This window comes from Leopardus geoffroyi, chromosome D3, assembly GCF_018350155.1.
Source record: "Leopardus geoffroyi isolate Oge1 chromosome D3, O.geoffroyi_Oge1_pat1.0, whole genome shotgun sequence".
Lineage (NCBI taxonomy): Eukaryota > Metazoa > Chordata > Mammalia > Carnivora > Felidae > Leopardus > Leopardus geoffroyi.
The window spans coordinates 24170493-24197790 of record NC_059339.1 but is presented as its reverse complement, the minus strand read 5'-3'; the positions used below and the strand labels follow the sequence as shown (position 1 = coordinate 24197790).

The 27298-nt window shown below is 42.5% G+C and overlaps 1 protein-coding gene across 19 annotated transcripts in view; it reads right to left on the bottom strand.

Moving 5' to 3' along the window:
* CHEK2 (checkpoint kinase 2) overlaps nt 1-27298 on the bottom strand; it is a 48431-nt gene that overhangs the window by 1154 nt on the left and 19979 nt on the right. For 14 of the 19 annotated variants that reach the window (XM_045459295.1, XM_045459284.1, XM_045459294.1 and 11 more), the window contains 11 exons: nt 25951-26075; nt 25684-25831; nt 22701-22791; nt 17759-17867; nt 14783-14836; nt 10158-10219; nt 7815-7914; nt 6441-6527; nt 5544-5707; nt 5230-5345; nt 4176-4261 (listed from right to left, as the gene is read on the bottom strand). In XM_045459295.1, coding sequence (XP_045315251.1) covers nt 4176-4261; nt 5230-5345; nt 5544-5707; nt 6441-6527; nt 7815-7914; nt 10158-10219; nt 14783-14836; nt 17759-17867; nt 22701-22791; nt 25684-25831; nt 25951-26075 — 1142 coding nt within the window. The remainder of the gene's footprint in view (nt 1-4175; nt 4262-5229; nt 5346-5543; nt 5708-6440; nt 6528-7814; nt 7915-10157; nt 10220-14782; nt 14837-17758; nt 17868-22700; nt 22792-25683; nt 25832-25950; nt 26076-27298) is intronic. The other 5 variants (XM_045459299.1, XM_045459297.1, XM_045459304.1 and 2 more) reach the window with 3 other exon arrangements.

Genomic DNA, 27298 nt, shown 5'->3' with positions numbered 1-27298 from the left:
AAGTGGGCTGTGTCTGAAAGAACGAAAGTTCTTAGGAAGACAGGTCTAGGATGCCCCTGGAAAGAGGAAAGTGGGTAAGGACACCCAGTCAGTCCACCAAAAGGCATGCTCTTGCTAAGGCTCCAGCAGGGAAAGGACCATGCGCTCCTCTCCTCTGCCTTCCCAGAGGAATCTAATCAGCAGTCAATGCTTAGTCAACACTGGCTGAATCAAACCCACAGGCCTCAGAGCTGTCAGGAGTGCAGAGACAACCACAGACATTAGCAGTCAAGAGACTTTCAGGACTAGCATCCCAGATCCTGAGAGATGGCAATCGAGAAGCCAGAGGCTGGGACTAGCTCAGTTCCCTGAGGGCTGACTCCCTGCAGCTTCCCAAATCTTTCCAGGAGGTGCCCACTCCCTGTGCCAACAATAAGGTCATTTACTAGGGCCACCCTAACCAAGCAACCCAGCACCCCAGAAAAATTCTCCCAGCAAGTGCTACACAAGTCACCAGAAGGACTTCAAGCCCACAATATCCCAGAGCTAATGAGAAAGGAAGACAGATGAACAGGTCATACATAGCATTACAGGGGTTTTGTGCTGCTGGACAGAGAAGCAGGGAGAGGGGTGCATGTGCACACGCAGAAATCCTGCCCACATGTCTGTGAGGGTAATTCCCACCTCCAGGAATGTTCACTTCCGCAAGGCTCAAGGATTTGCATCTGGGAACCCTGAAAGGTAACCAGACACAGCTCTCCCCACCTTCAGAAAGGTGAACATCCAGGACTAGAATGGAGCCGGCTAGAAGCCCGGCTCAGCCACTAACAAGGAGTGTGCGCACAATATGGACCCACAGCTGCCTGATTCCGAAGTCCCATGATTCCCACCCCCCGCACTGAGCCAAGAGCAACACAGGGTGGAGGTAGCGGGGAGCAGAGGACATAGGGGTGAAGGCCTCCAACATTCAGCAGTTCGAGGCGTATATAACTGCAGTGCTCGGGGATTAAGAGACCTGTTGTGTATCGAGGAGCTGGATCACCTGCTTCGATCACACTGTTTTCTGCATCACTCCATGTAGCACCCACTGCCCATTTTGAGAGCACCAGGTTCATCCGGATTCTGCTCTACAATCTCCCTTAGAATCCCACCTCCTGTGTAATGCCACTCTCAAAATTCCTTCCCTTATTTCCTCCTATACCTGCTTACAGCCTCCACCGGCAATGCCCTCCTTGCCTTCCTGCGCATCCACCTCAACCACCTTCTCATTTACTCAGTGAACAAATACTTTGTGAGCAACCTTAGGAGCCAGGTACCATAAAAGTCACAGGTGCCTCCATGTCAGAGGGACAAAACCAACACTGAAAATGCTGCTCCCCATTGTTATGGACTAAGATATGTCCACCTCCACCCCCTTAGTTCATATGTGAAAGCCCTAACCCCCCAGTGACTATTTGGAGACAGGGCCTTTAAAGAGGTAATTAAGTTAAAATAAGGCTGTTAGGGTGGGGCCGCAATCCAATACAACAGATGTCCTCATTAGAAGAGAAAGAGACACCAGGGATGTGAGCACAGAGAAAAGACCATGTGAGGACAGAGAGAAGACAGCCATCTGCACGGCAAGGAGAGAGGCTTCAGGAGAAACCGAATCTGCCAACATCTTGAAACTGGGACTTCTAGCCCCTTGAACGGTGAGGATATGAATTCCTGCCATGTAAGCCACCCAGCCTGTGCTATTTTGTTATAGCAGCCTCAGCAAACTGATACAGCCATGTCATCCCCAGGCCACTGATTTAGATGCTCTTCATATTGTGTGAACCTGTGAGCACCTGAAGCCCCTATCTCATTCTGAGCATCCCCCCATACTCTGCACCTACCCTTGTTACCACGTGTATCCCACTGCTCGCTTGTGACTGTGGTCGGGGTTGGCCCCCACCCAGACCATCAGCTCCGCAAGTCCAGGACTTAACTTACTCTTCTCTGCATCCCCAGTAAGTGTTGACACATGAACTCATTAACTGTCCTCTGAAAGAATGAACGCATGAGGAAATGAAACCACACCCCATGCCCCAAATGGCAACTCTTCAGTACAGCCAAACAGAACTGACCACACGCCTATTTTGGCCTGTATTTAAACAAGTTGTCAGTTAGCAGTAACATGGAAAAGGAGCTCATTAAATACGGCAGGTAGCAATTGGTATCTGAAAATAGCCTTCCTTTCAGAGCTTTACAACCTATTCAAAAATATTAAACTGTAATATGCCTCAAAGACAAGTAGGAAGGAATTCTCTATTTCAAGAAGTAAATATGAGGCCAAAAAGTCGACGTAAAGGATGTTCCCCAAACTGAACTGTTAATAACAGGAGAGACTGGAACTCACATTCCAAACACTCCATCCAGGGCCAGACCCACAAAACCATTTGGCTTCTTCAGAAATACTGGGTTTTCCCAAAATAAAACCTAAACTATCACTAGCAGATGATTTATGTGGGCAGCGTCTGCACTCTGGTCCTCACTCTGTGTCCAGTTCCACCGTTTGCAGCAAAAACACAATGTGGACAAAAGAGTATTCAAGTGAGACCCGCATGGCAGGGCCGAACTTCACCTTTTCCTCAGTTGTTAGTAACAGTTTTCTTTGGAGACAAACAGAACAAGAAAAACAGGCTATGCTCCTTCGTAAATTTCAGGCAGCTACAGACCCTGTTCCCTGACCTAACAGGCAAGCTCTGTTTTTTTCAAGATTAACACAGCTCCTCCACCTCCACATCTGGCCCCAAGAGTTTCCCTATTAGGGCACATAAAAAGAGCCAAGAGGCATGTTTTTCTTTTTCACCAAAATTAAATCCCCACATGCAAAGGCACCCTTTGTTTCCAAATTCCTTTTCTCCAGGGTCCTGCTGTTTCAAATCTGTGTGGTCTATTAAGTGCTAAATCATCTGACAGATTTCTTGGGGGCAGAGGGAGACTGCTGTTTCCAGGGCAAGAGCCCAAACAAATGTATCTAGTTTTTTTCGTTTCTTTTAAGGATTTGTTGTTCTCCACCTGAGCTAGCGGAGCAACACGTTAGGTGTGGAGGACTGGAACAGAGAAAGAATAGAGGCAGTCTTCCCAGAGTTCCAGAAGCAGAGTTCTGAGAATGAATGGCCCCAAGGAGTTCCTGGACCAGGTGATCCCCACAGTACTTGAGCCTCTAGCTCAAGCTAGCTGGTTAAGTTCCCCATCCCCATAGGAAACAGACCAACTAGAAGTTAACAAGAATGGGTATGTCTGTGCTTGAATGGAACCGTACTTAACAGAAGGTCTGACATCCATCAGAAAACCTGCCCAACCATGCTGGAGCTAATTCTAAAACCAAAGTTTAGTCCAGCAAAGCCACAAAGGACTTCCAAGTCTGGCAGCTAGAATGAGGTCAGGGTATAATCTAACAGCAGCCACAAACCCCTAGAGGGACACATAGGTAATACAGACTTCAAAGGTGCAGGTAACTTTGCAGTAATGGCATGTTTATTCGCCATGAATAAGAAGTGGGACCCTTAGTGGGACCTGGGTGGCTCAGTCTATTGAGCGTCTGACTCGTGATTTCGGCTCAGGTCATGATCTCATAGTCATGAGATCGAGCCCCACATCAGGCTCATATGCCCGCGAGCCTGCTTAAGATGCTCCTTCTGGTCCTGCCCCCTCCCCCCCCCAAAAAAAGAAGCGAGACCCTGTATGCCCAATTACTTAGGCTTAAACAAATAGCCAGATTCTCCCCCAGAGAATCTGCCCTCCTCCTCCCGTGACTTAAGGTTGAAGGCAGCTGGAATGCAGCCAACCCCACCTGTTCAGGGTGAGAGGTTTGAGGAAAGAGGATGACACAGCTGGGGGTGGAGGTTTACAGCTGGAACAACCTCTCAAAGTACCACAGCCAAAATGCACACTCAGGGAACCCGAGTGGGCCTAGGACAGGCCATAAAGTGAGCGTGTCTACCCCAGGAGCCACAAGTTAAGTTGGGACGGTTATACCCAAAGATACACTTATACTCACGACCCATATACACACATAAACATACCCGACACACTTAAAGCTCAATCTCAAGCAAGTGCATTAAACAGACTCAACAAAGCAAACGTGTTTGCAACTTTTTCCTCATCCCTCAGGCACAGCTGAGGGCTGCCCATATAGTTCATGCTAGCGAGCAATGCCCCATACCCACCTGAAGCCATGGGTGTCTTAAAGCCTCCTCTGTCGTAAAGCGCACCTTTGGATCCACTATTAGCAACTTCTTGACAAGGTCCAGAGCTAAAGCAATAAGATAATTTATCACATCACAGTGAAAACGGTAGATACATTAAATCCACAAAATTTATGCCAGAATCACAGGCCAACATCCAGAAAGACAGAGGGGGGCTAAGGTCATTGGCAGCCAACAGGTGTGGTGGACAGGGTCCCCTGTCCTCCTCTCTGTATTTAGAGCTCTCTGAGAAAACCAGGAATGACCTCGACGCCCCCCATCTCTCCCTGCTTGCACATCACAACCTCTTCGCCCCCTGTTCCCTTGCTCGTTACTGGATTCAACTTCAAACTAATTAAATCTGAACTTCTGCCTCGTTCTCAGACGCTCAGGATGCTCGGCCAACTCTCCCGAGACCCATGGAATGACAGAGAGAGTTTCTCGGCCAGCAACAGGCTCCCTGGAACTGGAGGCCTGGCAGAAACAAAGCTTAACAGCAATCACCATGCTGAGACTGCCTTTCTACTGCAACAGTATTATTCCTTTCACATTCTAAGATTTAACAGAATCACCTATGTTACTTCACCTTTAGTTTTAGTTTTCTACTTGCCCTTTTGAGAATTACTTTTGTTCTTACATGCTCATTCACAGGAGACTTTGTAACTGAAAAGTTACTTATTATTTTGTACCCTTAATAGGTACAGGGCACTTGCTTCTGTTCCACTTACCCTCACAAAAACCCTTAAGGTAAAGTTTATTGTACCTGCTTTACGTATAAAGGAAAGGGTGACTCAGAGAGGTTACGTATCTTGCCTAAGGTCACATAGCTAGGAAGTAGCCAACCCAAAACATGAGTCTCACTTAGCCTGGTTGAGGAGCCCATGTTCTTAATAACTTCTTCTGCCCCTCAAAAGGTGCAAAACAAACAATAGAAAATAAGAAGTAACAGGAGAAACATAACAACTTGAAAAGAAATTCCCACCACGGCACACACATTTTACCAAACGACAAATTCTTAACCTTTTCATATCCATACCCTTCTCTGAGACCTCTGCCCAGACTTCGGGAATGAAGTTGAATTTTCCACTGGTGATCTGATCCTTCAAGGACACTTGAGTCTTATGCTCAGAGAAAGGTGGATACCCACTAAGGCTTAACATCGGTAGAGAAAGAAAGGAAAAGAAATCAAGTAGCATTCTCAGTGGCATTTGGACATATAGATTAGATTTTTCTTTAAATCAACGGTCAAGATAAGTCACCCAAATTAAACACAAGCTCTCTACCTGGGCACGTTTCTGTTTTCACCTAACTACTTCCAACCAGACTCTGAAGCAATGAAACTTTTCTTACCAAATAAAAAGAATAACTCCTAAACTCCAGCAATCCACAGCTCGGTTATATCCAGCAGTCCCAAAGGAATTAAGGACCTCAGGAGCCAGGTAGGTAGGGGTACCACATAAGGTTCTCATGAGAGAGGTCTCCCCCAAAATCTTAGACTGCCCAAAATCAGTAATCTAAAATTAAGGACAAAAGGGAATCATTTTTAATGGCAAAATAAAATTAAACAATCAGCATAGTCTGCCAGTCCCAAAAGCTATGCAGGCTAGATCAGTTCCTATCCTATACAGTCCATGCCTGCTGTTAAAATCTGGAATCTTGTTTAAACTAAAATTTCCAAGCGAAGAAAGCTGAAGGTTTTTTCTCCAACTTATCCATGGTTCTCTGTAACCTTACAAAAGGTTTGTAACCCTTATCATAGACTCTAGGGTCCTAATCAGTTATCCATGGTTTCTTTTAGGCTCTGGTTTCTCAACCAATATCCCAACACTGGAATAACTGAGGAGCTTGGAAAAAATACTTGGCACCCGGATGCCACCTTCAGTGATTGTGAGATGCAGTGTGGGTGTCGTGATTTTTATTTATTTATTTATTTTTAATTAATAGGAGATTCTATAGGAAGCCAGGCTTGGGAAGCACCACCTTAGAAAGCAGGAGAAGATAAGGGATGTGATTCTCATCCATCTAGACCCCTCCTTCCATTCTCAGAACAAAAGTGGCTCCTATAAAGAGGAGCTCAGTAAATGCCCATAAGACTCTGAATCAAAGCAATACCACCTGGTCTCTAAAATAATTGCTAATAGTGGAAGGGTCAAGTTCTCTACCTTTTGATGCTCCCACTTTTTACTTGATGAATCTTTAAAGTTTATGAATAGAAATTTGGGGTGGCCACAGAAAGAGTTTTCTTACCTTTATAAGACAGTCCTCTTTTTGGGATGAGAGTAAAACATTCTCTGGCTTTAAGTCCCGATGTATAATGCCGTTTTCATGAAGGTACTACACAGAAAAGGAGGCATGACCCTCAGGTTTATGGAGTAGGTATGTGAGTAAAGACAGACAGACAAGACACACACACACACACCACTTACAGCTGGGATGAAACCATAAGCCAGGTTACTCACAACCACATTACCCCAAATCATAGAAAACTACTGGGTAAAGGGCTTAGTGTTTATAAATTTGTTTTCAAGAAAATCTTTAGGGGCACCTGGCTGGCTCAGGCAGTAGATCTTGCAACTCTTGATCTCAGGGTTGTCAGTTTGAGCCCCACATTAGGGGTGGAGATTACTTAAAAAGAAAATCTTAAAAAAAAAAGAAAGAAAATCTTTAAAACATAGGAAAGATATTTGCAACTATGTGGATGGAACCAGAGGGTATTATGCTAAGCGAAATTAGAGAAAGACAAATATCATATGACTTCACTCATATGAGGACTTTAAGAGACAAAACAGATGAACATAAGGAAAGGGAAACAAAAATAATATAAAAACAGAGAGGGGGACAAAACATGAGACTCATAAATATGGAGAACAAACAGAGGGTTACTGGAGGGGGTTTGGGGGGGGGGGATGAGCTAAATGGGTAAAGGGCATTAAGGAATCTACTCCTGAAATCATTGTTGCACTATATGCTAATTTGGATGTAAATTTAAAAAGATTTAAAAAGTAGGAAAGATGAAAAATGCAACTTATGACAATAGACCGTTCATTTCACTCTTCAAAATAATAAATATCCCTTCATATAGGCAGAAATCTAAGGTGTCAATTTCATTTATAAAAATGTAAATGAGTGATTAAAGTATTTTGAGAATTTATTAAAGTAAAGCATAAAAATTCCACCAAAATTATGTACTTGGTCATTCACTTCCTGAGAATTTTTTTTTTTTAAATTTTTAATGCTAATTTATTTCTAAGAGAGGGAGAGAGACAGAGCGTGAGTGCAGGAGGGGCAGAGAAAGAGGGAGACCCAGAATCCAAAGCAGGCTCCAGGTTCTGAGCTGTCAGCACAGAGCCCAAAACGGGGGCCTGAGCTCACGAGCTGTGAAATCATGACCTGAGCGGAAGTGGAAAAAGCTCAACTGACTGAGCCACGGAGGCGCCCAGATCTCACGTTTTGTGAGACAGCCCCGTGTCAGGCTCTGTGCTGACAGAGTGGAGCCTGCTTGGGATTCTCTCTCCTTCTCTCTCTCTCTGCCCCTCCCCCACATGTTGCGGGCTCACGCTCCCTCTCTCTCTCAAAATAAACAAATAAACTTAAAAAAAAAGAACTGAGGGCTTCTCTTACCTGTACGGCCAGGAGCATCTGGTAAAAATAGAGCTTGCACGTAGCTTCTTTCAGGCGTTTATTCCCCACCACCCTGTCAAACAGCTCTCCTCCTTCCATTCTGAAACAGACAGGCAAAGCAGGGGGTGGTTCTTGGGTGGAAGATAATAACACAAACAAAACAAACTCATTCAGACAGGCAAAGAGCTGCCCTTTTTATTCTCACGAGGACTCCCGTTTGTACAATGAGGTGGTAAGTCTCCTCTCCACAGTGAAGATGTCCTTGTTGGAAACTAAGGAACGGGGAAAGATGGAAGGAGTGGGCAGTGGGCACTCAGGAGCTTTTAAGAATCTGACTCGGCAGACGGGAGGCGGAGCCCAAGAGTCTGCGTTTTCATCATGCACCTCAGCTGATTCAGAGACTGAGACAGAGCGGCAAACTGGAGCCCGCAATCAGACAACGGGTGTCTGAACCCTAGGCCCACCATTCCTAGCTCTGGAGCTTTGGACAAGTTACATACCCTCTCTGAGCTTGTTTCTGCCTCTTAAAAAAATAGGGACAATCCTCCCCCTACCTTGATGGCTGTGGTAAAAATTAAGAGATAATTCATGGAGGTAAGGCGCCTGGCACAAGTGAGTGTTTGGCAGGGTTATTCAATTCCTCTGAACTTCAGTTTCCTTTTCTGTAAAGTGGGACTAAAGATCGTAACCCATCAGTAACCTGTAAGTAACATGGATGACTGTTAATGAAGGGTACATGAGTCAATCCATGTAAAGTGCTTGGAGCAGTAATTGGCTCATAGTAAGTAATTAGCTGTTACTAAGACTGTTACTGTATTACTTCTGTTTTAACTAGGTCCAGTCAGACAGCAACAGATATTCCCTCAAGCACCACAGGGGCCATCCAGTCTCTCCCAGTGCTATGATTGAGGCTGTTTACTATAAAATCTTTTTTTTTTTTAAGTTTATAGTTTCTCCTTCCCTGAATGCTTTTTTTTTTTTTTTTTTTTAATTTTCATCCAAATTAGTTAGCATATAGTGCAACAATGATTTCGGGAGTAGGTTCCTTAGTAGTAGAATCCCTTACCCATTTAGCCCATTCGCCCTCCCCACAACCCCTCCCGTAATCCTCAGTGTGTTCTCCATATTGATGAGAACAATTATGTTTTGTCCCCCTCCCTGTTTTTATATTATTTTTGTTTCCCTTCTCTTATGTTCCTGTTTTTGTCTCTTAAAGTCCTCATATGAGTGAAGTCATGATTTTTGTCTTTCTCTGACTGACTAATTTCACTTAGCATAATACCTCCAGTTTCCATCCACGTAGTTGCAAATGGCAAGATTTCATTCTTTTTGATTCCAAGTAATACTCCATTGTATATAATACCACATCTTCTTTATCCGTTCATCCATCGAGGGACATTTGGGCTCTTTCCATACTTTGGCTATTGTTGATAGTGCTACTATAAGCATTGGGGTGCATGTGTCCCTTCGAAACAGCACACCTGTAATCCCTTGGATAAATACCTAGTAGTGCAACTGCTGGGTCGTAGGGTAGTTCTGTTTTTAGTTTTTTGAGGAACCTCCATACTGTTTTCCAGAGTGGCTGTACCAGCTTGCATTCCCATGTTTACTATAAAATCTTACTAACCAACCTCCTTAGCCACTGGATACCACTCAGGAGCAAAGCCTTGCCTGTCTGCTCCAACAGCCACTCCCAGAAACGCTACATATTTACATAGAAATGAACATCAAGACAGGCCCCTTCCATGAATGAGCCAGGAAATTATTCTGGTCACACCACAGAAGACAGGACTTTGTGGTTACTGAAATAACCCAGCAAGTAAACCAGCACTGAAAAGATAATGAGGTGTCACCATGCCCCTAAGCACTGTGATCCCAAGCAGAAACATCCACCCAGGCAGATATTTCAGAGTAGTAATATCCACCTGTGGTTGAACAACTGTGTGTGCCAGGTACTCTGCTGGGCACTTTCCATCCTTCATAGTATCTGATCCTAATGACTCTACATATGGGGAGTATCACTATTAGCACCCCACTCCCACCAACACTAGGAAAATAAATAAGAGTCAAGGACATGAAGTAAACTAACTCACAAGCAGTCACCTGCACAGCGGGATTCAAACCCAGACCTCAGACCCAGGGCCTGGAACCTCTAAGCCACATGCCTTTGGAAACATTGGGAGGACTTTAGATTTAGTACTAACCCCACATGCACACCTGGTGGGCCCCACCACCACATACATATGATGAGAGTCCCCAGGATGAGAAACGCAAGCCAGCATTGGATTTTTTGGTGGTTTATAAGCACTTGAATGGAAACAAATAGAAAACTTTATTACTTACAATTCCAAAACAATATAATAATCTTCAGCCTCAAAAAAGTCTTTAATCTTGATGATACAAGGCTAAGAGGGGAAAAAAGAGGAAATGTAGTGAGAAACTCCCAAGAGGAAAACCACAGAAGCAGAATGGAGGCATTTGCCCCCCTGCCTCAAGGCACTCTAAAGTTCATATAGCAGAAAAGGCAAAACAGCCTGTCAGCACAGAGCCAGATGCAGGGTTCAAACTCACAAATCCATGAGATTATGACCTGAGCCGAAATCAAGAGTCAGACGCTTAATCAAATGAGCCACCCAGGCACCCCTAATATTATGATTTTATACTTAGAAAGCACACCTATTGTTTTTACAATGTGAAGATAGACAGTAGAGTTGAGTGTTCTGGGTAAGTAAAAGATGTGGTAAGTATCTCTCAGGGACATACCCCACCCCAAGCAGAGAGGAGGCTTGTAGTTATTATCAAAATTAAAGGGAAGGGACGCCTGAGTGGCTCAGTGGGTTAAGGGTCCGACTTCAGCTCAGGTCATGATCTCGCGGCTTGTGAGTTCGAGCCCTGCATCAGGCTCTGTGCTCACAGCTCAGAGCCTGGAGCCTGCTTTGGATTCTGTGTCTCCCCCTCTCTCCGCCCCTCCCCTGCTCACGTTCTATCAAAAATGAACAAACGTTAAAAAAAATAAAAAATAAATTAAAGGGAAGAGAGTTACACGATTTTTAGATTTTAGAGTAAGAAGAGTAGCAAAACTCACCAGAGTGACTGTCCTACAAAGCAAATTTCATCACATCCAATGCTCTGATTAAAATCCTCCCAGTGGTACAGGGCACCTGAGTGGCTAAGTCTGTTAAGCATCCAACTGTTGATTTCAGCTCATGGTTCATGGGATTAAGCCCTGCATCTGGCTCTGCGCTGATAGCGTGCAGTCTGCTTAAGATTCTCTCTCTCCCTGCCCCTCCCCTGCTTGCTCACTCTCTCTTAAAATAAATAAATAAACTTTAAAATCCTTCAAGTCGTAGCTTCCCATAATGAACTGTTGAACAGCAGTGAAGGGATGCCCCACTGCTTCCCCAGCACAATGGATCCTGGAAACATAATGCCGAGTGGAAGAGGCAAGTCACAAAAGACTTCAGAGTGTATGGAGTAGCTTCAATTGCATGGTCAGGTTTTCATTCTTTTTTATTATTATTATTTTTGAAAGAGAGAGGAAGTGCAAGCGGGGGGGGGGGGGGGGGGCAGAAAGAGAGGGAGAGAATCCCAAGCAGGCTCTGCACTGCCAGCTAAGAGCCCAGTATGGGGCTCAAAGCCACCACAATGAGATCATGACCTGAGCCAAAATGAAGAGTTGGACATTTAACCAACTGAGCCACCCAGGCACCCCCTCAAGTTTTCATTCTTAAGTTGAATGGTTAGTTCTTAGGTGTTCATTTCATTGCTTTGCTTCATAATTTATTGTTTTACATGTGCCAAATGTTACATAATTTAAACATATTTAAAGGAAGGAAAGGAGACCAATCAGGAGGGAGAGATGAAAGGAAATAGAAGAAAGACAGAAAGTAAGACAAGAGGAAAGCAAACCTTCGGAAACCTAACTTTTCAGCAGGAATTAGCAAACCCTGGAGACCCAGCCTTGTCCTGCCCCTACCCCCCGACCATGGCCAAATCTCCTGCTCCTGGTCCCGTGCATCCTCCTCTCCAGACCACAAAACACCCTGCCTGCCCCAGACTTGCTGCATTCTTTCCCAATGTCACACCTCTGCTTGCTGCCCTCCTGCCTGGTGATCCAGCCCTCTGGGCACACCTGGTCTCCAGCATCAGGCCCCAGCTCAAATGTCACCCTCGGGATGCATCCGCAGTCCCCTGTGTTGGTTCTCATCCATGTGGCCTCATGCTGCATCTTCAACATTTGTCTCCCCATCAGACTGCGACCTCCAGGAGGGCAGAAAAGGGAAACTAACACCCACCACGGGTCTCCTTTCATCAGGCGCTTGACAGGCTGAGTCAAGTCTTATTTCTCTTTCTAGAACCAACACTCAGCAGAGCAGCTGGCACACAGGAGACATTCATGTGCTGCGCAGATTAACGAGAACAATGGCAGTAACAGAAACACCACTGAAGGCAGACTCTACCACCACATGTTGGTCATGGCACACACACCATGAAAGTGAGGCTGAGAGCAAACCAGCTCTGCCACTCCTTACCTATGATCCCAGCACATTTGGCTCTGCGTGACCAGCTGTATTGCCACAAAAATGAAGACACTGGATACGCACTGTAATGTTATACTAAGAGGAATGGAAAGGGGAACTAAGATTCTCATATGCTGTCACAGGAAGGCAACAGGCTATCTAAAATCGATAGGGATACCCGGGTGGCTCAGTCGGTTAAGAGTCCGACATCAGCTCAGGTCATGATCTCACGGTTCGTGAGTTTGAGCCCTGCGTCAGGCTCCACGCTGACAGTGCAAAGCCAGCTTGGGATTCTCTCTCCCTCCGTCTCCGCCCCTCCCCTACCTGTACACGCATGCGTTCTCGCTCTCTCTCTCAAAATAAGTTAATAAACTTAAAAAGAAGAATTTGATCATAAAAAAATAAGATTGATAAACCAAGAGATAGCAGTTTATGTATATTATGTAGAAATACGGAGATAAATTCATTCAAACAAAAAACAGATCCAAGAGTTTTAAAATGTTTGTGGGGGGGGGGGGGGCGTGGGGGCTACAGACCTACAGTCTGTGTATGAACCTTCGAGCAATATTTGACTCTCTAGATCATATGCATGTGATATCCTGATATAATAAAGCAGAAGTAGAAGAAAAGGCACACATGGAAAAGGAACAGAAATTGAGAGGAACAGATGAGAGCTGCTTGGTTCTGCCTGGCATCATCAGGCCAGCGCCCACCTGGGAATGGACTGGTCTGGGAGCTGGCAGAGCATGAGGAGGTGCCCAACAGTCAGAGCCTGCAGGACTGCATCCTCTAAGGTACCACCATCTCTAGGGCCATTCATTGGCCGGAGTGTCGCGGCTGAAGGTGTCTCTCATGAACCGGAGGCTACTACCCTAAACCTTCCAGTTAGATCACACAGGGAAAAGTTTAGGGAATGGCAGTGATTTCTCCAGACCGCAAAACATTCCCCCAAGCGTGTTCTCCATGCGGAAAGCTTGGCAAGCACATCTCATCAAATTCCTACACTGACCTTTGAGGTATGTATCCATATTGTCTCCACTGCAGAGATAAGGAAACAGGGGCGTTGAAAAATGAAATGACCTTCTCAGAGCCAGGAGGTAAGAGAGATGGGAGCGGGAACCCTGGTCTGTCTCCCCACTAGGCTGAAACCAGAGGAGGGGAGGGATGGCCAAGTCCATTTGTGCTCACCACCCCCGGGCCTAGAAGGCAGGCTGGCACAGTAAGTGTTTAACAACAGGCTGAATCAATGCCTGGCTCCAAACGCCAGGCTCTACTCATTATCCCCCAAATGCACTCATGAGCCTGTGTTTCATTTCCAAGAGCTTTCCACATGCCCTTGTAAATTGCCAAGAAATTCTCTCCAGAGATCTTTTTTGAGGGTTCTCAATTCTTCTCGACTGCAGTGGACATTGGATTTGTATAAATGTTATGTTTGGGGATCCTGACATCAGAAAAAACTCTCTGAGGATTCTGTTTATCTTAGGGGTATGTTTGAAGCAACCCCACCCCAGAAAATTAGAGGGCTCCTCTCTCTAACAAGAGATTCCAGATCCCTTGGGGTGGGGGGGAGGCTAATTCAGGGGGCACCTGGGTGTCTCAGTCAATCAATGAGTGTCCAACTTCAGCTTAGGTCATGATCTCATGGTTCATGGGTTCAGTCCCACATTGGGCTCTCTGCTGTCAGCACAGAGCCTGCTTCTTTTCTCACTTCTTAAAAGACAGACTCAATGATGCACGCCTGGGTGGCTCAGTCGGTTAAATGTCTGACTTTGGCTCAGGTCATGATCTCATGGTTCGTGGTTTCAAACCCCGCATCGGCTCTGTGCTGACAGCTCAGAGCCTGGAGCCTGCTTTGGATTCTATATCTCCCTCTCTCTGCCTCTACTATGCTCATGCTCTGTCTCTCTCTCTCTCTCTCTCAAAAATAAATAAACATTCAAAAAAAAAAAAAAAAAAAAAAGACAGACTCACTTTCCAGTGAGACAAGGCACAAAAACGATAGCAACTATTCACACCCACCGAGGTAAATGGAAATCAATACCACCAAAAGTATTTAGAGGTATTGAAAACAGGTATAATTAAGCCAAATTTACCAAATTTACCCATAAACAATATGAGATAAAATATTAGGGAAATTTACCATGCATTTTGGTCAAAAACTCACTCAGTGGAAATATCACAGTTATTTAATCATGAAATCTTTATACAGTATTGTCCTCTCAAAATTTCAGAGCAAAGCTTTTCCCATCTACATTATAGCTAAACACATACACCCATACATGTGTACCCACACATGTGTGTATACACACACACACACACACACACACACACACACATTTAAGGAATGCAAGTTAATACTAGCTTGATTACACTGAAATACTTTATACAACTCCCATATTTTGAGAGGAAAGAATGTAAGTCTGGGTCAGATTTTACAGCAATACTTACATGATTTAGTTTTTTCAAAATTTCTATTTCTGTTTCAACATTGAGAGCCGGATCCTTTGATAAAAAAATAACATTCAAGTTTATTAATAATAATAATAGTCAACACTTGGAAAATGCTTAGTTAAAGCTTAGTTGAGTAAAAGCTGTCTGAGTTCCACACTTAGCACCTACTCATCAAGGATTAGAGGTCGATCAATTAAATAACTCCCCTAAAAATCACTCTGCAAAGTGCTTGGCAAATGGTAAGCATTCAGTAAACGACCAGGCCCTATGCCAACCTCTTTATTTAAGAGTCATCTTGGGGGGCGCCTGGGTGGCTCAGTCAGTTAAGCATCAGACTCTTGATTTTGGCTCAGGTCATGATCTCATGGTTTGTGAGTTTGAGCCTCACATTGGGCTCTGCACTGACCCTGCAGAGCCTGCTTGGGATTTTCTCTCTCTCCCTCTCTCTCTTTCTCTGTCCCCTTCTCTCTCCCCTCCCCTTCTCATGCTCTCTCTCTCAAAAAAAAACAAACAAAAAAGTAAACTTAAAAAAAATATTTAAAAAAAGAAAAAGAATCATTTTACTTAATAAGTCTCAAAATCCCAAAGTGAACTGGGTTCTAGAATTATCCCCAGTTCACAGATGGAGTAACTGAGGCTCAGAGAAAGGAAGCCACTTGCTCCAGTTCTCACAGCCAGAAACAAGTGTGTTTCCACTGTTCTCATGCTTACCTGGTAAGCTCTGTCTCTGTCTCTCTTTTTTTTAAGTTTTTATTGAAATTCCAGTTAGCTAACATACAATGTAATATTAGTTGTAAGCTCTCTCTGGCTGTACAATTGTTTATACTCATAAAAGTGATACAACAAATAAACACCACAGACAAGAGGTATTTAATTAAATTACATAAGGAAAATGTCAAGCCACATTTCTAATAATAGAGCAGACACAGTTTCCAATTTACTGCAGGCTAACATATTTAGTGAGACACCAATGAGAGGAAGCATCAGGGGACCGAAGTTGCTCTCTGTTCCAATTCCAAAAGGATGAATCGAGTTACTCAGCCTCAAGGGCTACACCCTCCAAAGCAAAGAGGATATAGAATTACATATTTATGTAAAATGGACTTCGGCTAAGAAACCCAGATGTTTAATTTTAAAAGCCTGCCTCTTCCTGTAAGCTGTTAAACTCATTACCATGGCAGGACATACTCTGATGATAGAGAGGTCTAAAAGAGTCCAATCTGATTTGAAAGATGAAATTAAGAGGTAAAATTTTGCTCCAAGTCTTCAAGAATGGTAGGTATTTTCTTCCCCACCACACACCCCCAACAGGAAACAAATCCAGAATCACAGGGGAAAAAGATCTGTAACAAAGTGAACACAGAAAGGAAATTCCTCTTGCTATGTGAAAATGGCATTGTCTTGGGGGCAGAGGTGGGGCGGGGGGAGGGGGGGGGGCGCGGAATTGATCTTTAAAGAATATTAAAGTATAATGGCCAGAAACAGCTGGCCACAAAGGAAAATGTGATTAGAGACCTCATTTTACATTATTCTGTTGGGTTGTGTGTTGAAAGACCAATACATTTGACCATTTCACCAACACAGTAAATGTATATTACAGAATGCAATAAAATGAATGGCTACTATATAGAGACTGTTAAATAATTAGGATTTTTAAAAATCTATAGATGCTAAGGTATTCACTCCTTCATTATTGGGAAGAGCAAAGGATTAGAAATTACCTAAATGATCAAACAGAGAAATGGGTGAATAAATTACAATAAAGTTCATGAAATAGAGGCTCAATCATCAAAAAGCATCAATTAGGGGAAAGTTTATGCATTAATGCTTATGTGGAAAAGTAGAACACAAAATTGTATATACAGTATGACTTCAACCATCTAAAAATGCAAATTTGTATGAACAAGGACTAGAAGGAAAAAGAAAACTGCAAACAGCTGTGGAGTTACAATGGTGGGATATATAGCCAGGTTGTTTTTTCCCCTCAATTTCCTTTTTTTTTTTTTTTTAATGTTTATTTATTTATTTTTGAGAGAGAGCGAGAGAGAGAGAGAGCTTGAGGGAGAAAGAAAGAGAGAAAGAGAATGAGCAGGGGAGGGGCAGAGAGAGGAAAGAGAGAATCCCAAGCAGGTGGTGTGCTCAGTGCAGAGCCCCACGTGGGGCTCGAACTCACGAACTGTAAGATCATGAGCTGAATTCAAGAGGAACACTCAAACAACTGAGCCACTCAGGCACCCCCCAATTTCCTTTCATGTACTGTAAAACTTGTAACAACTTGGGGGAGGAGGGGAACACTTCTTGCTGGTACATTATGTACAACAAAATATTTCTGGAACCAAACTATGGATAAGTAACTTTCTAGGTTAGTCGAATATACTCAAAATATTTCAATGCTGTTTAATACAAATTCACGTATGCAAACAATGAATTCTTCCTAACGCTGAAAATCACCACTCTAGGGGCACCTAGGTGGCTCAGTCGGTTAAGCATTTGACTTTGGCTCATGTCATGATCTCACGGTTTTGTGCATTTAAGCCTGGCATTGGGCTCTGCACAGACAGTGCAAAGCCTGTTTGGGATTCTCTCTCTTTCCCTCTCTCTCTGCCCCTCCCCTGCTCACTCTCCCTCTTTCTCAAAATAAATAAATAAAAACTTAAAAAAAAGAAAAAACTCACCACTCTAAAATTATTTGGGGAAGTTAAGAAGTGTTAAAAACAGCTGAGCAGGAAGCCTGGGTGGCTCAGTCGGTTAAGCGTCCAACTTCGGCTCAGATCATGATCTCATAGTTGGTGGGTTCGAGCCCCGCGTCGGGCTCTGTGCTGACAGCTCAGAGCCTGGAGCCTGCTTCAGATTCTGTGTCTCCCTCTTGCTCTGCCCCTATCCCAACTCAGGCTCTGTTTCTCTCTATCTCAAAAATAAACATTAAAAAAAATAAAAATAAATAGCTGAGCATGCACAAACACAGGTACTTACTGCCTCTCTCTCAGAGCCAACAGCAAACTTCCTTTTGCTGATGATTTTTACGGCTACTTTCTTACATGTTTTCCTCTCAAAAGCTAGCTTCACCTCACCACAGGCACCGCTACGGAGAGAAACATAAAATGATCAATTGTCAGAATGGTTCATCATTCCTGATCTGGGCTTAACTTTAGCCCAGATCAGTTTAGAAGTTAAGCACTGTCCACATACAACCCTTCCATTGTCCCTGTTTTCAAACAACACAATGAAACTTAACCAATTAAAATGTCAAGGGCATAAGTGAATGTGGACCATCCAATAGTACTGAGTCAGCTCCAAATTCCACTTTTTGAGCTGAGTGATACAGACTTAAGTATTATTGGCACCCCAGAATGTGAAATCCTCAGAAAGACACTAAGAACAAATAAGACAGAAATTACTTATCCTAGAGGCAGAGAAACATCACTGAGAACAAAGTCCTAAACAAAAATGAGTGCCTGACACAAGTTACAGCAGATAACTGTAACTGTAAATGAATTATTTTCATTGATATGCTCTTTCTTATTCAAAGTGCCATAGTTGATGCCATAAACTGCACCCTAAATAAAATCACAATAACTAACAACCAAAAGTATTATGCAATTAACTTAATTGCAGCAAACTCTTAAAGATTTGCAATTAATTGGGATACTATAATGGAAAAGGAATAATACCCAGGATACAGGTAACCCAATGAACTCTGTTCTCCAAAGCCTGGGTCAGCCCAAGGTAGTGGCTACTCAAGTATCAATCATTCATTACATGCCCCAAGCAGACTATAACTATTGTGAGTTTGGGGTGGGAAGGTAGGTTTGTCAAGACACCCTTTTTATTGTGTATTGTATGTATACATAAAAATTACCACTGTTATCATTTTAAAATCTACAATTCAGTGGCATTAAGTACATCCACAATGTTGTGTAACCATCACCCCCATCTAGCTCCAGAATTTTTCATGAGATCAAATGGAAACTCCACCCCCATTCTATCCTTCTCCCAGCTGCTGGGAACCACTAATCTGCTTTCTCAATAGATTTGCCTATTCTGAATATCTCGTATCAATGAAATTACACAATATGTGGCCCTTTGTGTCTGGCTTCTCTCACTCATGTTTTCAAGGTTAGCCCGTGCTGTAGCGTGGGTCAATATTTCATTCCTTTTTGTGGCTAAATAATATTCCATTGTATGGATATATCACATTTTGTTTACCTATTTGTGGATGGAGATTTGGGTTGTTTCCACTTTTTGGATACATGCTGTGAACATTCATGCATAAATTTTTACTTAAACACCTATTGTCAACTGGGAGACAGGAATTATATACCTACAAGGGGAATCACGGGTCATAGGGTAATTCTATGCTTAACTTGTTGAGAAACCAAGGAACTATTTTCCACAGTGGCTACATCATTTTACATTCCCACCAGTAGTATACAGGGGATCTCATTTCTCTACATCCTCACAAACACTTGCTACTTTCTGTTTCTTTATGATGGTAATCCTAGCAGCTGTGAAGCAGTAACCCTTGTGGTTTTGATTTGCATTTCCCTCATGATAAATGATGAATGAGCATCTTCTTATGTGGTTTTTGGTCATTTGTAGATCTTTGGAGAAGTCTATTTAAATCCTTTGTCCATTGTACAAATTGGTCATTTGTAGATCTTTGGAGGAGGTTATTTAAATCCTTTGCCCATTTGTAAAATGGGTTGTTTTTGTTGTTGACTTATAAGAGTTCTTTTTGCTGAATACTAGATCCTTATCAGATAAATGATCTGCAAATATTTCCTCTCATTCCATGGGTTGTGTTTCACTCCCTTGATAGTGTCTTGATGCACCAAAGTTTTTAAATTTGATGAAGTCTAAATTATCTATTTTTCTTTCTTTTGTTGCTTGTGCTTCTGGTGCCATAATTAAGAAACTACTGCCAGGGCACCTGGGTGGCTCAGTCAGTTAAGCGTCCGACTTCGACTCAGGTCATGACCTCACGATTGGTGAGTTCGGGCCCCGCATCGGGCTCTGTGCTGACAGCCCAGAACCTGGAGCCTGCTTCGGTGTCTGTATCTCCCTTTCTCTCTCTCTCTTTCTCAAAAATGAATAAACATTAAAAAAAAAAAAAGAAAGAAAAGAAACCAATGCCAAACCTAAGGTCCTAAAGAGTTACCTCTGTTTTCTTTTTACAGTTTTATAGCTGTATCTCTTACATTTAGTTTTTTTCCTTTTGAGTTAATTTTTGTATATGGTGTGAGAAAATGGTCCGTTTAACTATTATTGTTTAAAATCTGCTCAAAACACTTTCCAATTCCCCTTCTGATCCCAGTCACCTTTTGCCTGAGAAATCTTCCCTGAGTCAATATAGCTCTAATGGAGAGTCTGTAAGAGTACTATGGGATGACGTGTAACCAAAATCGAGCCAATCAACGTTTCCCCTGGAATCAAATGTTGATGTTGGGGAAAAGTTCTCTCTGCAGTGGTTTCTACCAGGAATAAGATATGAATGTGGGGCTTCTGGAAGCCATTCTTCCTGCCACACAGAGGAAACAAACCTATAGGAAGACAACCAGTAGTAGCTAAATCAATACATGGAACCAGTGCCCTGGCAACACTGGAGGAGCCCTTAAATCCAGCCACACATACAGCCACATAGAGCATCAGAATTCAAAGAGTGACATAAAGCCCTAAAGGCCACCTGGTCCAGTCATACCTGAAAACAGCTGTGCCCATGTATCTCCTGCTTACAAGAGCCGATAAATTTCTTTTTTTACCTGACTCAGGTGAGTTAAGTTTCTGTCACCTGATAGAAGATTTGTGTTGAATCCTCCCTTAGAAAAAATAAGAGTCCCATGCATTTCTTAGGGGTCGCACAAATTTGGCTATAAACTTCCAAGCACCAATGCAATTGTGAAAATACAGTGAGTTACTGAATTTAATATCCATAAACTAAAATATCTCCCACAGATGGCTGCAAAGAGTACACTGTGTCTGATTCTATGTGGCAGGAATATGGGTGATTATTTCCTTCTATTAACTTCTACTTTCATGTTTCCAAAAATGTCAATAAAGAGAAAGGCCTTTGGGAGAGGGGGAAGGGTGGGAGAGTGAAGAACATGGTACAATGTGGTAAAAGTGTCCCTAACGATGTGGCTCTCAAAGTAGGATTAGGCAACCACTAAGGAACCCCAAGATGCTTTTAATGTATCCACAAAGTCAAACTATTTGCAGAGTAACACTAAGACATCATATGCCTTTTTCATCCTCATTCTCTCATGAGGATACAGTGTTTTCCAGAGGCTACGTGGCATGTGACAACAGACTGAACAAGGACACAAATATCAGGATCTAGCCATTTTCTAGTAAGCCAGATAGCAAAGAGATAGGCAAAAATGTGAAACAGCGCCTCTCTTCTCACTAATCTTTAGTTAAACAATTATTCTGCATTAAAAACATTATTTGGGGGCACCTGGGTGGCTTAGTCAGTGAAGCATCCAACTCTGGCTCAGGTCACGATATCGCAGTTCATGAATCCGAGTCCCACGTCTGGCTCTGTGCTGACAGCTCAGAGCCTGCAGCCAGCCTGCTTCTGATTCTGTGTCTCCTGCTCTCTGCCCCTCCCCCACTCGTGCTCTGTCTCTGTCTCTCTCCCTCTCTCTCAAAAAAATAAACATTTAAAAATTTTAAAACACAGTTATCTTAACCTAAATTGGGTTCTTTAATGCATTAACAAATATTATAAATGTCTCCATTTGAATTTCTAATATAGCAAATATCAACAGATATCAGCCACAAAAGCTCTTGGGTGCCCTCAGTAATTTTTAAGAATGTAAGGGGTCCTGAAACCAAAAATTTTGAGAACTTTGCCATATTCAGTGGTCAGTTTCATTTCAGTTCCCAAGATGTCACAAATTCTGAAGAAGGCAGAAATGCAGTAAATGTTTCTTTTTAGAAGGTAATGAAAATGTTTCACAACTCTGTGAATGTTAAAAATCACTAAATTGTAGGAGTGCCTGGGTTGCTCAGTTAGTTAAGCGTCCAACTTCGGCTCAGGTCATGATCTCACTGTTCATGGGTTCAAGCCCCACGTCGGGCTCTGTGCTGACAGCTCAGAGCCTGGAGCCTGCTTCGGATTCTGTGTCTCCCTCTCTCTCTGCCCCTCACCCACTCATGTTCTGTCTCTCTCTCTCAAAAATAAACATTAAAAAGAAATTTTTTAATAAAAAATAATAAGCATTAAAAAAATTAAAAATCACTAAATTGTACACTTTCCATGTGTGAATTGTACGGTATGGGAGTAACAACTTTTTTTTAAATGTTATTATTTATTCATTTTTAAGTAACCTCTACACCCAACATGGGGCTCGAACTCACAACCCTGAGATCAAGAGTCGCATGCTCTTCCAACTGAGATTAAGAGTCGCTCTTCTGTGGGGCGCCTGGGTGGCGCAGTCGGTTGGGCGTCCGACTTCAGCCAGGTCACGATCTCGCGGTCCCTGAGTTCGAGCCCCGCGTCAGGCTCTGGGCTGATGGCTCAGAGCCTGGAGCCTATTTCCGATTCTGTGTCTCCCTCTCTCTCTGCCCCTCCCCCGTTCATGCTCTGTCTCTCTCTGTCCCAAAAATAAATAAATGTTGAAAAAAAAAAATTAAAAAAAAAAAAAAAAAAAAGAGTCACTCTTCTGAGTAAAAGCCAGGCGCCCCTGTGAATACCAACTTTTTTAAAGCCACTTTATTGAGCTATCAAAGATAAAATGTATAAGGAAAACTCTTCATTTCAACTGATGATAGTCAAGTAAATGAATAACATGCCTATCACAAATAGGTATCTTACAAATATAAATGTTATAAACCAGGAACAAGAACCTAATCAATGACAAATGTTTAGAAAAAAATGAACTGCAATTTCTGTAACAACAAAAAAACAATTTACCTTCCGAGAGTTTTTGACATGATGTATTCGTCTCTTAATTCCTTAGGATAAACTGACTGATCATCTACAGTCAGGTCAAAAAATACAAAAACTAAGGGGGAAAGGGCAGAAATAGGTCTCATTAATTCATTCGATAAAGATAAAATGGTCCTAAAATTTAGTAAACATATGGAATATAAGACAACTGTTTTCAATTACATTTAACACCTAACCCTAAAGGAATTGGTTAGCCAGTTTAACCCCTGTTATGAAACCCAGAGAAACCCATGGACAATGACAGTCAAATCTCATTCTTCAATAGAAATACACAACATCATCTCACGTTAGTGCAGGAAATCCATACATATATGCTAATCTTATTCCTCAGTCTCAGAATATTAGTCAACGGCAACTAATATAAAACACCCATGCAGATTAGCATAAACCCAGAACCAAAAAGCAATCAGTTCGAGCATAGAAAAAAATGTTCTAGACATATAAACATCCCAAAAAAATTAGACCATAGGTCATCACACTAGTATTATTTCTCTTTGCCATTCATAGACATTTACATGTCTGGCATTTTATAGTGCAAACCATCTTGAACCTGCTTGTCAAGTTAAATAAATAGCATTTCTCCCCAAATCCCCTTTTTCTCCATTATTTGGGTTGTATTCCAGAAAAAGAAAAAAAATAACCCCACTCATTTAAAAATTTAACCATCCACGTGAACCAAGGCTGCAATCAATTATCAACATTTCAATTCTACAAAATCAATAGTAAATTTGCAACTGCCTGCAATATCTTGAAACAGTAAAATGTGTTAAGACCCTTGAGTTTCTCAGATTTCAGGCAACAGGTTTTGACCTCCCTGGAGTAACCAAGAGTTCTATTCTCTGGCACAAATCTGAGCCACCTGAGTGTGCTTCATTCCAGGCTGGTCTGCACAAGACAGACACTAGCATAGTGAAGGAAACCTTCCAGCAAACCAACAGTTTCTCTGCGTTCATGGATATTTATGAACCTAGATGTTCCAGTGGCATCTGAGAATCTGGGAATTTGAGGGACGCTGGAGGGCTACATCTCACAGATGTCAAGGTCTACTTCAAGAGCTACAAATTCAGTTGTCCATACAAGCCAAGGTCATGTACACAGGGAAGGCTGGGTTGAGGGTGGGACAACGTGGAGCAATGAGGACTTGAATGGGGAAAACATGCCGTCCATCTGAACCAGGAAGGCTCTACTGAGCACTGGCAAATCCTCCAGTTATGGAATTATGGGCTCAGTATGGCCAGGTAGTGCACCTTTTTCAAAGCAATCTAGATTTTGACGTTAAAGTACAAATAACAAATGCCTAATAAAATGTCAATAAACTGAATGCCATCTGCAGAGTGCCAGTCTGATCTATTTCAATTAAGGCCACCTTTAGCCCATATAACACATCTGTTCAGAACAGAACAGTTGCCCCGTAGATGGACCAACTACGAAAAGGTGGCACACAGCTGGTCAAGTAAGACAGGCCAAATTTCAGCATTCAGATGTTGCCTGCACCAGGTGCTCTCAAACAGCAAAACCCTATGCAGCTGCCCTGACTGTAATTATCAGATTGAAAACAAAATAGTCAGAAATAGGGAAAACTGTCATAAAATGCATTTTAGGATGCCCAGGGTGGCCATCGTTCCCAGATGCCAGGCTAAAGACTGACTGCCTAAGAATCACCTAAGCAAGATTTTTTAAATCCCTGGACCTACTAGACCAGGATCTGTGGGACAGCGTTTGTGAGCATCTTTTTTTTTTTTTTAAGTTTATTTTGAGAGAGGGAGAGAGCACACACACACGAGTGGGGGAGGGGCAGAGAGAGAGGGAGAGAGAATCCCAAGCAGACTCTCCACACTGTCAGCACAGATCCCAGAGTGGGGCTTGAACGCACAGACCAGGAGATCATGACCTAAGTCAAAGTAGGACATTTAACCACTGAGCCACCCAGGCACCCCGTGGAGATCTATTATTTTTAAGTTATTACCCACACACACTCCCTTCCCATTCATTCAACCCTCAGATAGTTTTGTGAAATTCTGTGGGTTTGTTTGTTTTTAATCAAAGAAACAAAAGTATTCCTTTTGTCCAAGTATTTAAAATCACTGTGAGATTACATGTAACTCTTTAGGTTGCTTTAATTCCTTCTGTGCTGAATGACAGCTGTTCATTTTAGATGTGATATTAGTAGTTTTAGGAACGGCTGCTTATAAAATGCTGCCTGATGATGACAATAAACATCAAAACTTTCAGACAATCACCATGTGGTAACTAAGAAAATAGACAGTTTGGGTTTTTTTTTAATGTTTATTTATTTATTTTGAGAGAAAGAGAGAGAGCACATGTGTGCACAAAGGGGAGGGGCAGAGAGAAAGGGAGAGAGAGAATCCCATGGGGCTCAATCTCATGAACTGTGAGACAATGACATGAGACAATATGAAAAGTTGACACTCAACTGACTGAGCCACCCAGGTGCCCCAAGAAGGAAGAAGGTTTAAACTGAGATTCTTACAGAAAAAACCTAATGCCTGGCATATAAACAAATTTCAATAAATATATGTGCAATTAATGAATGGAAGGAACGAAAGGGAAGAATGAGAAAGGAAGGGAAGAAGGAAAGAGGGAGGGAGGAAGAAGAATTAATGGTCTAAAACAACAACTCACTGACATCTAAGACTGATGTGGTACAAACTGGATCAATCAATGAACAATGAAACATCTTAAGCAATATCATCCCATTGACAGCATACAGCCTTAAATAAAACTTATCACAGCAGTTAAACTTTAGAAATTCAATCTTGATAGAAATCTTTCCTAATTTAAGGATGCACCCAGGACTGAGTTGAATCCTGAATACTAACCGTCTTACTTTACGTAACTAAACCATACTCAGCAAAGGGCATAATGTCGATCTTCCCTTTACAGGAGAGGAAAAAAAGATTCAGTAACCAGAAGATAGTAATGTTACCTTTATTACTCCACACTGAAAGTGCAATTTCAGAATTGTTACTCAAAGGAAGGCGTCTTCCTTTCCCTACAAGCTCTCTATTTACAAAGGTTCCATTCCCACTGTGATCTTCTATGTATGCGATGTAAGAGTTTTTGGGACCCATTTCCTAAAATAGAGAACATTTTATTTCAAAGTTTTAACAGTGGGGAGTGACAGTGCTAAGATATCTCACGGTGAAGGACTAGATTACCAATTTTCCCAAACATATGGATTTCTGTCACCTACTCTGAAAATCCGAAAGTGTTTCTTGCTGTAAGTCCGGTATTTATCCGTTCTTTTCAGCAGTGGCTCATCAAAGCAGTATTCGCAGCTCCTATCTCTCCCAAACCAGTAGCTGTCATTAACACACTCTGTAACACAAAAGTATACACCGGAGTGCTGTCGAATTTCATGCATCAAACACCTTTAAAAACTGCTTGTAAAATGTAATTAGAGGAAAATAACCTAAGAAAGCAATCAAGCTTACAGATACCTTTATCAAAATGATATAGGAATAAAAATGAAGGAGGAGGAAAAGAACAATTTTCCAATGAGTTCAATAAATCGTGACTTATACATACCTATGAAATAACAAGCCGTCATTAAAAGTTCACAAGCAATTATTAATGATTTCAAAAAACACTTAAAATCGAATAACTTCCTACTCATGACCCTCCTGAGGCTTCCCATCGTACTTACTATAAAATGTGCACTCCTCCCCATAGCAGGCTAGATGCTCAGGATCCAGCCCCTGCTTCCCTCCCAGCCTCACCTTGCACCGCTCCCCTTGATCACTCTACTTAGTCCCTCTGGTGGCTTCCATTGCCCCGTGTCGGGTTCAACCCCCACCTTGCGGCCTTTGCATTCTCTGTTCAAACACAGCTACTTGCATAGTCATCTTGCTTTGTATCTAGACTCAAACTGTCATCTTCCACTCAGCTTTCTGTATTAGCAGACTCCTACCTCGTCATCCATTATCATAATGATATCCCATTTTGTCTCCCTCTAAGTATGGACCATAATTGGAAGTTATCTTGATTATTTATATATTGTCTCCCCACACACCCCTTTTAGAACAAACTCCAGGAGGGCAGCCTTGGGTCTCCTGTGTTTTAGTTCCAGCACCAAGGACAATGAATGTAGTAGGCAAGTAAATGTTGATACAGACAGACCAGGCAATTGGGGCGCCTGGGTGGCGCAGTCGGTTGGGCATCCGACTTCAGCCAGGTCACGATCTCGCGGTCCGTGAGTTCGAGCCCCGCATCAGGCTCTGGGCTGATGGCTCAGAGCCTGGAGCCTGTTTCCGATTCTGTGTCTCCCTCTCTCTCTGCCCCTCCCCCGTTCATGCTCTGTCTCTCCCTGTCCCAAAAATAAATAAATGTTGAAAAACAAAAATTAAAAAAAAAAAAAAAAAAGACAGACCAGGCAAAATGTTAGCACCTCATATCACAAAGTACTAATTTCCCTAATATATGTCAAGTTCCTACAAATAAAAACAAACAATCCAGTAAAAAATTGGTAAAGGATATGAAGAGACAATTTACAAGAGACAGAAATACAAATGGCTCAAACATACAAAAAAATGGTCAAGGTA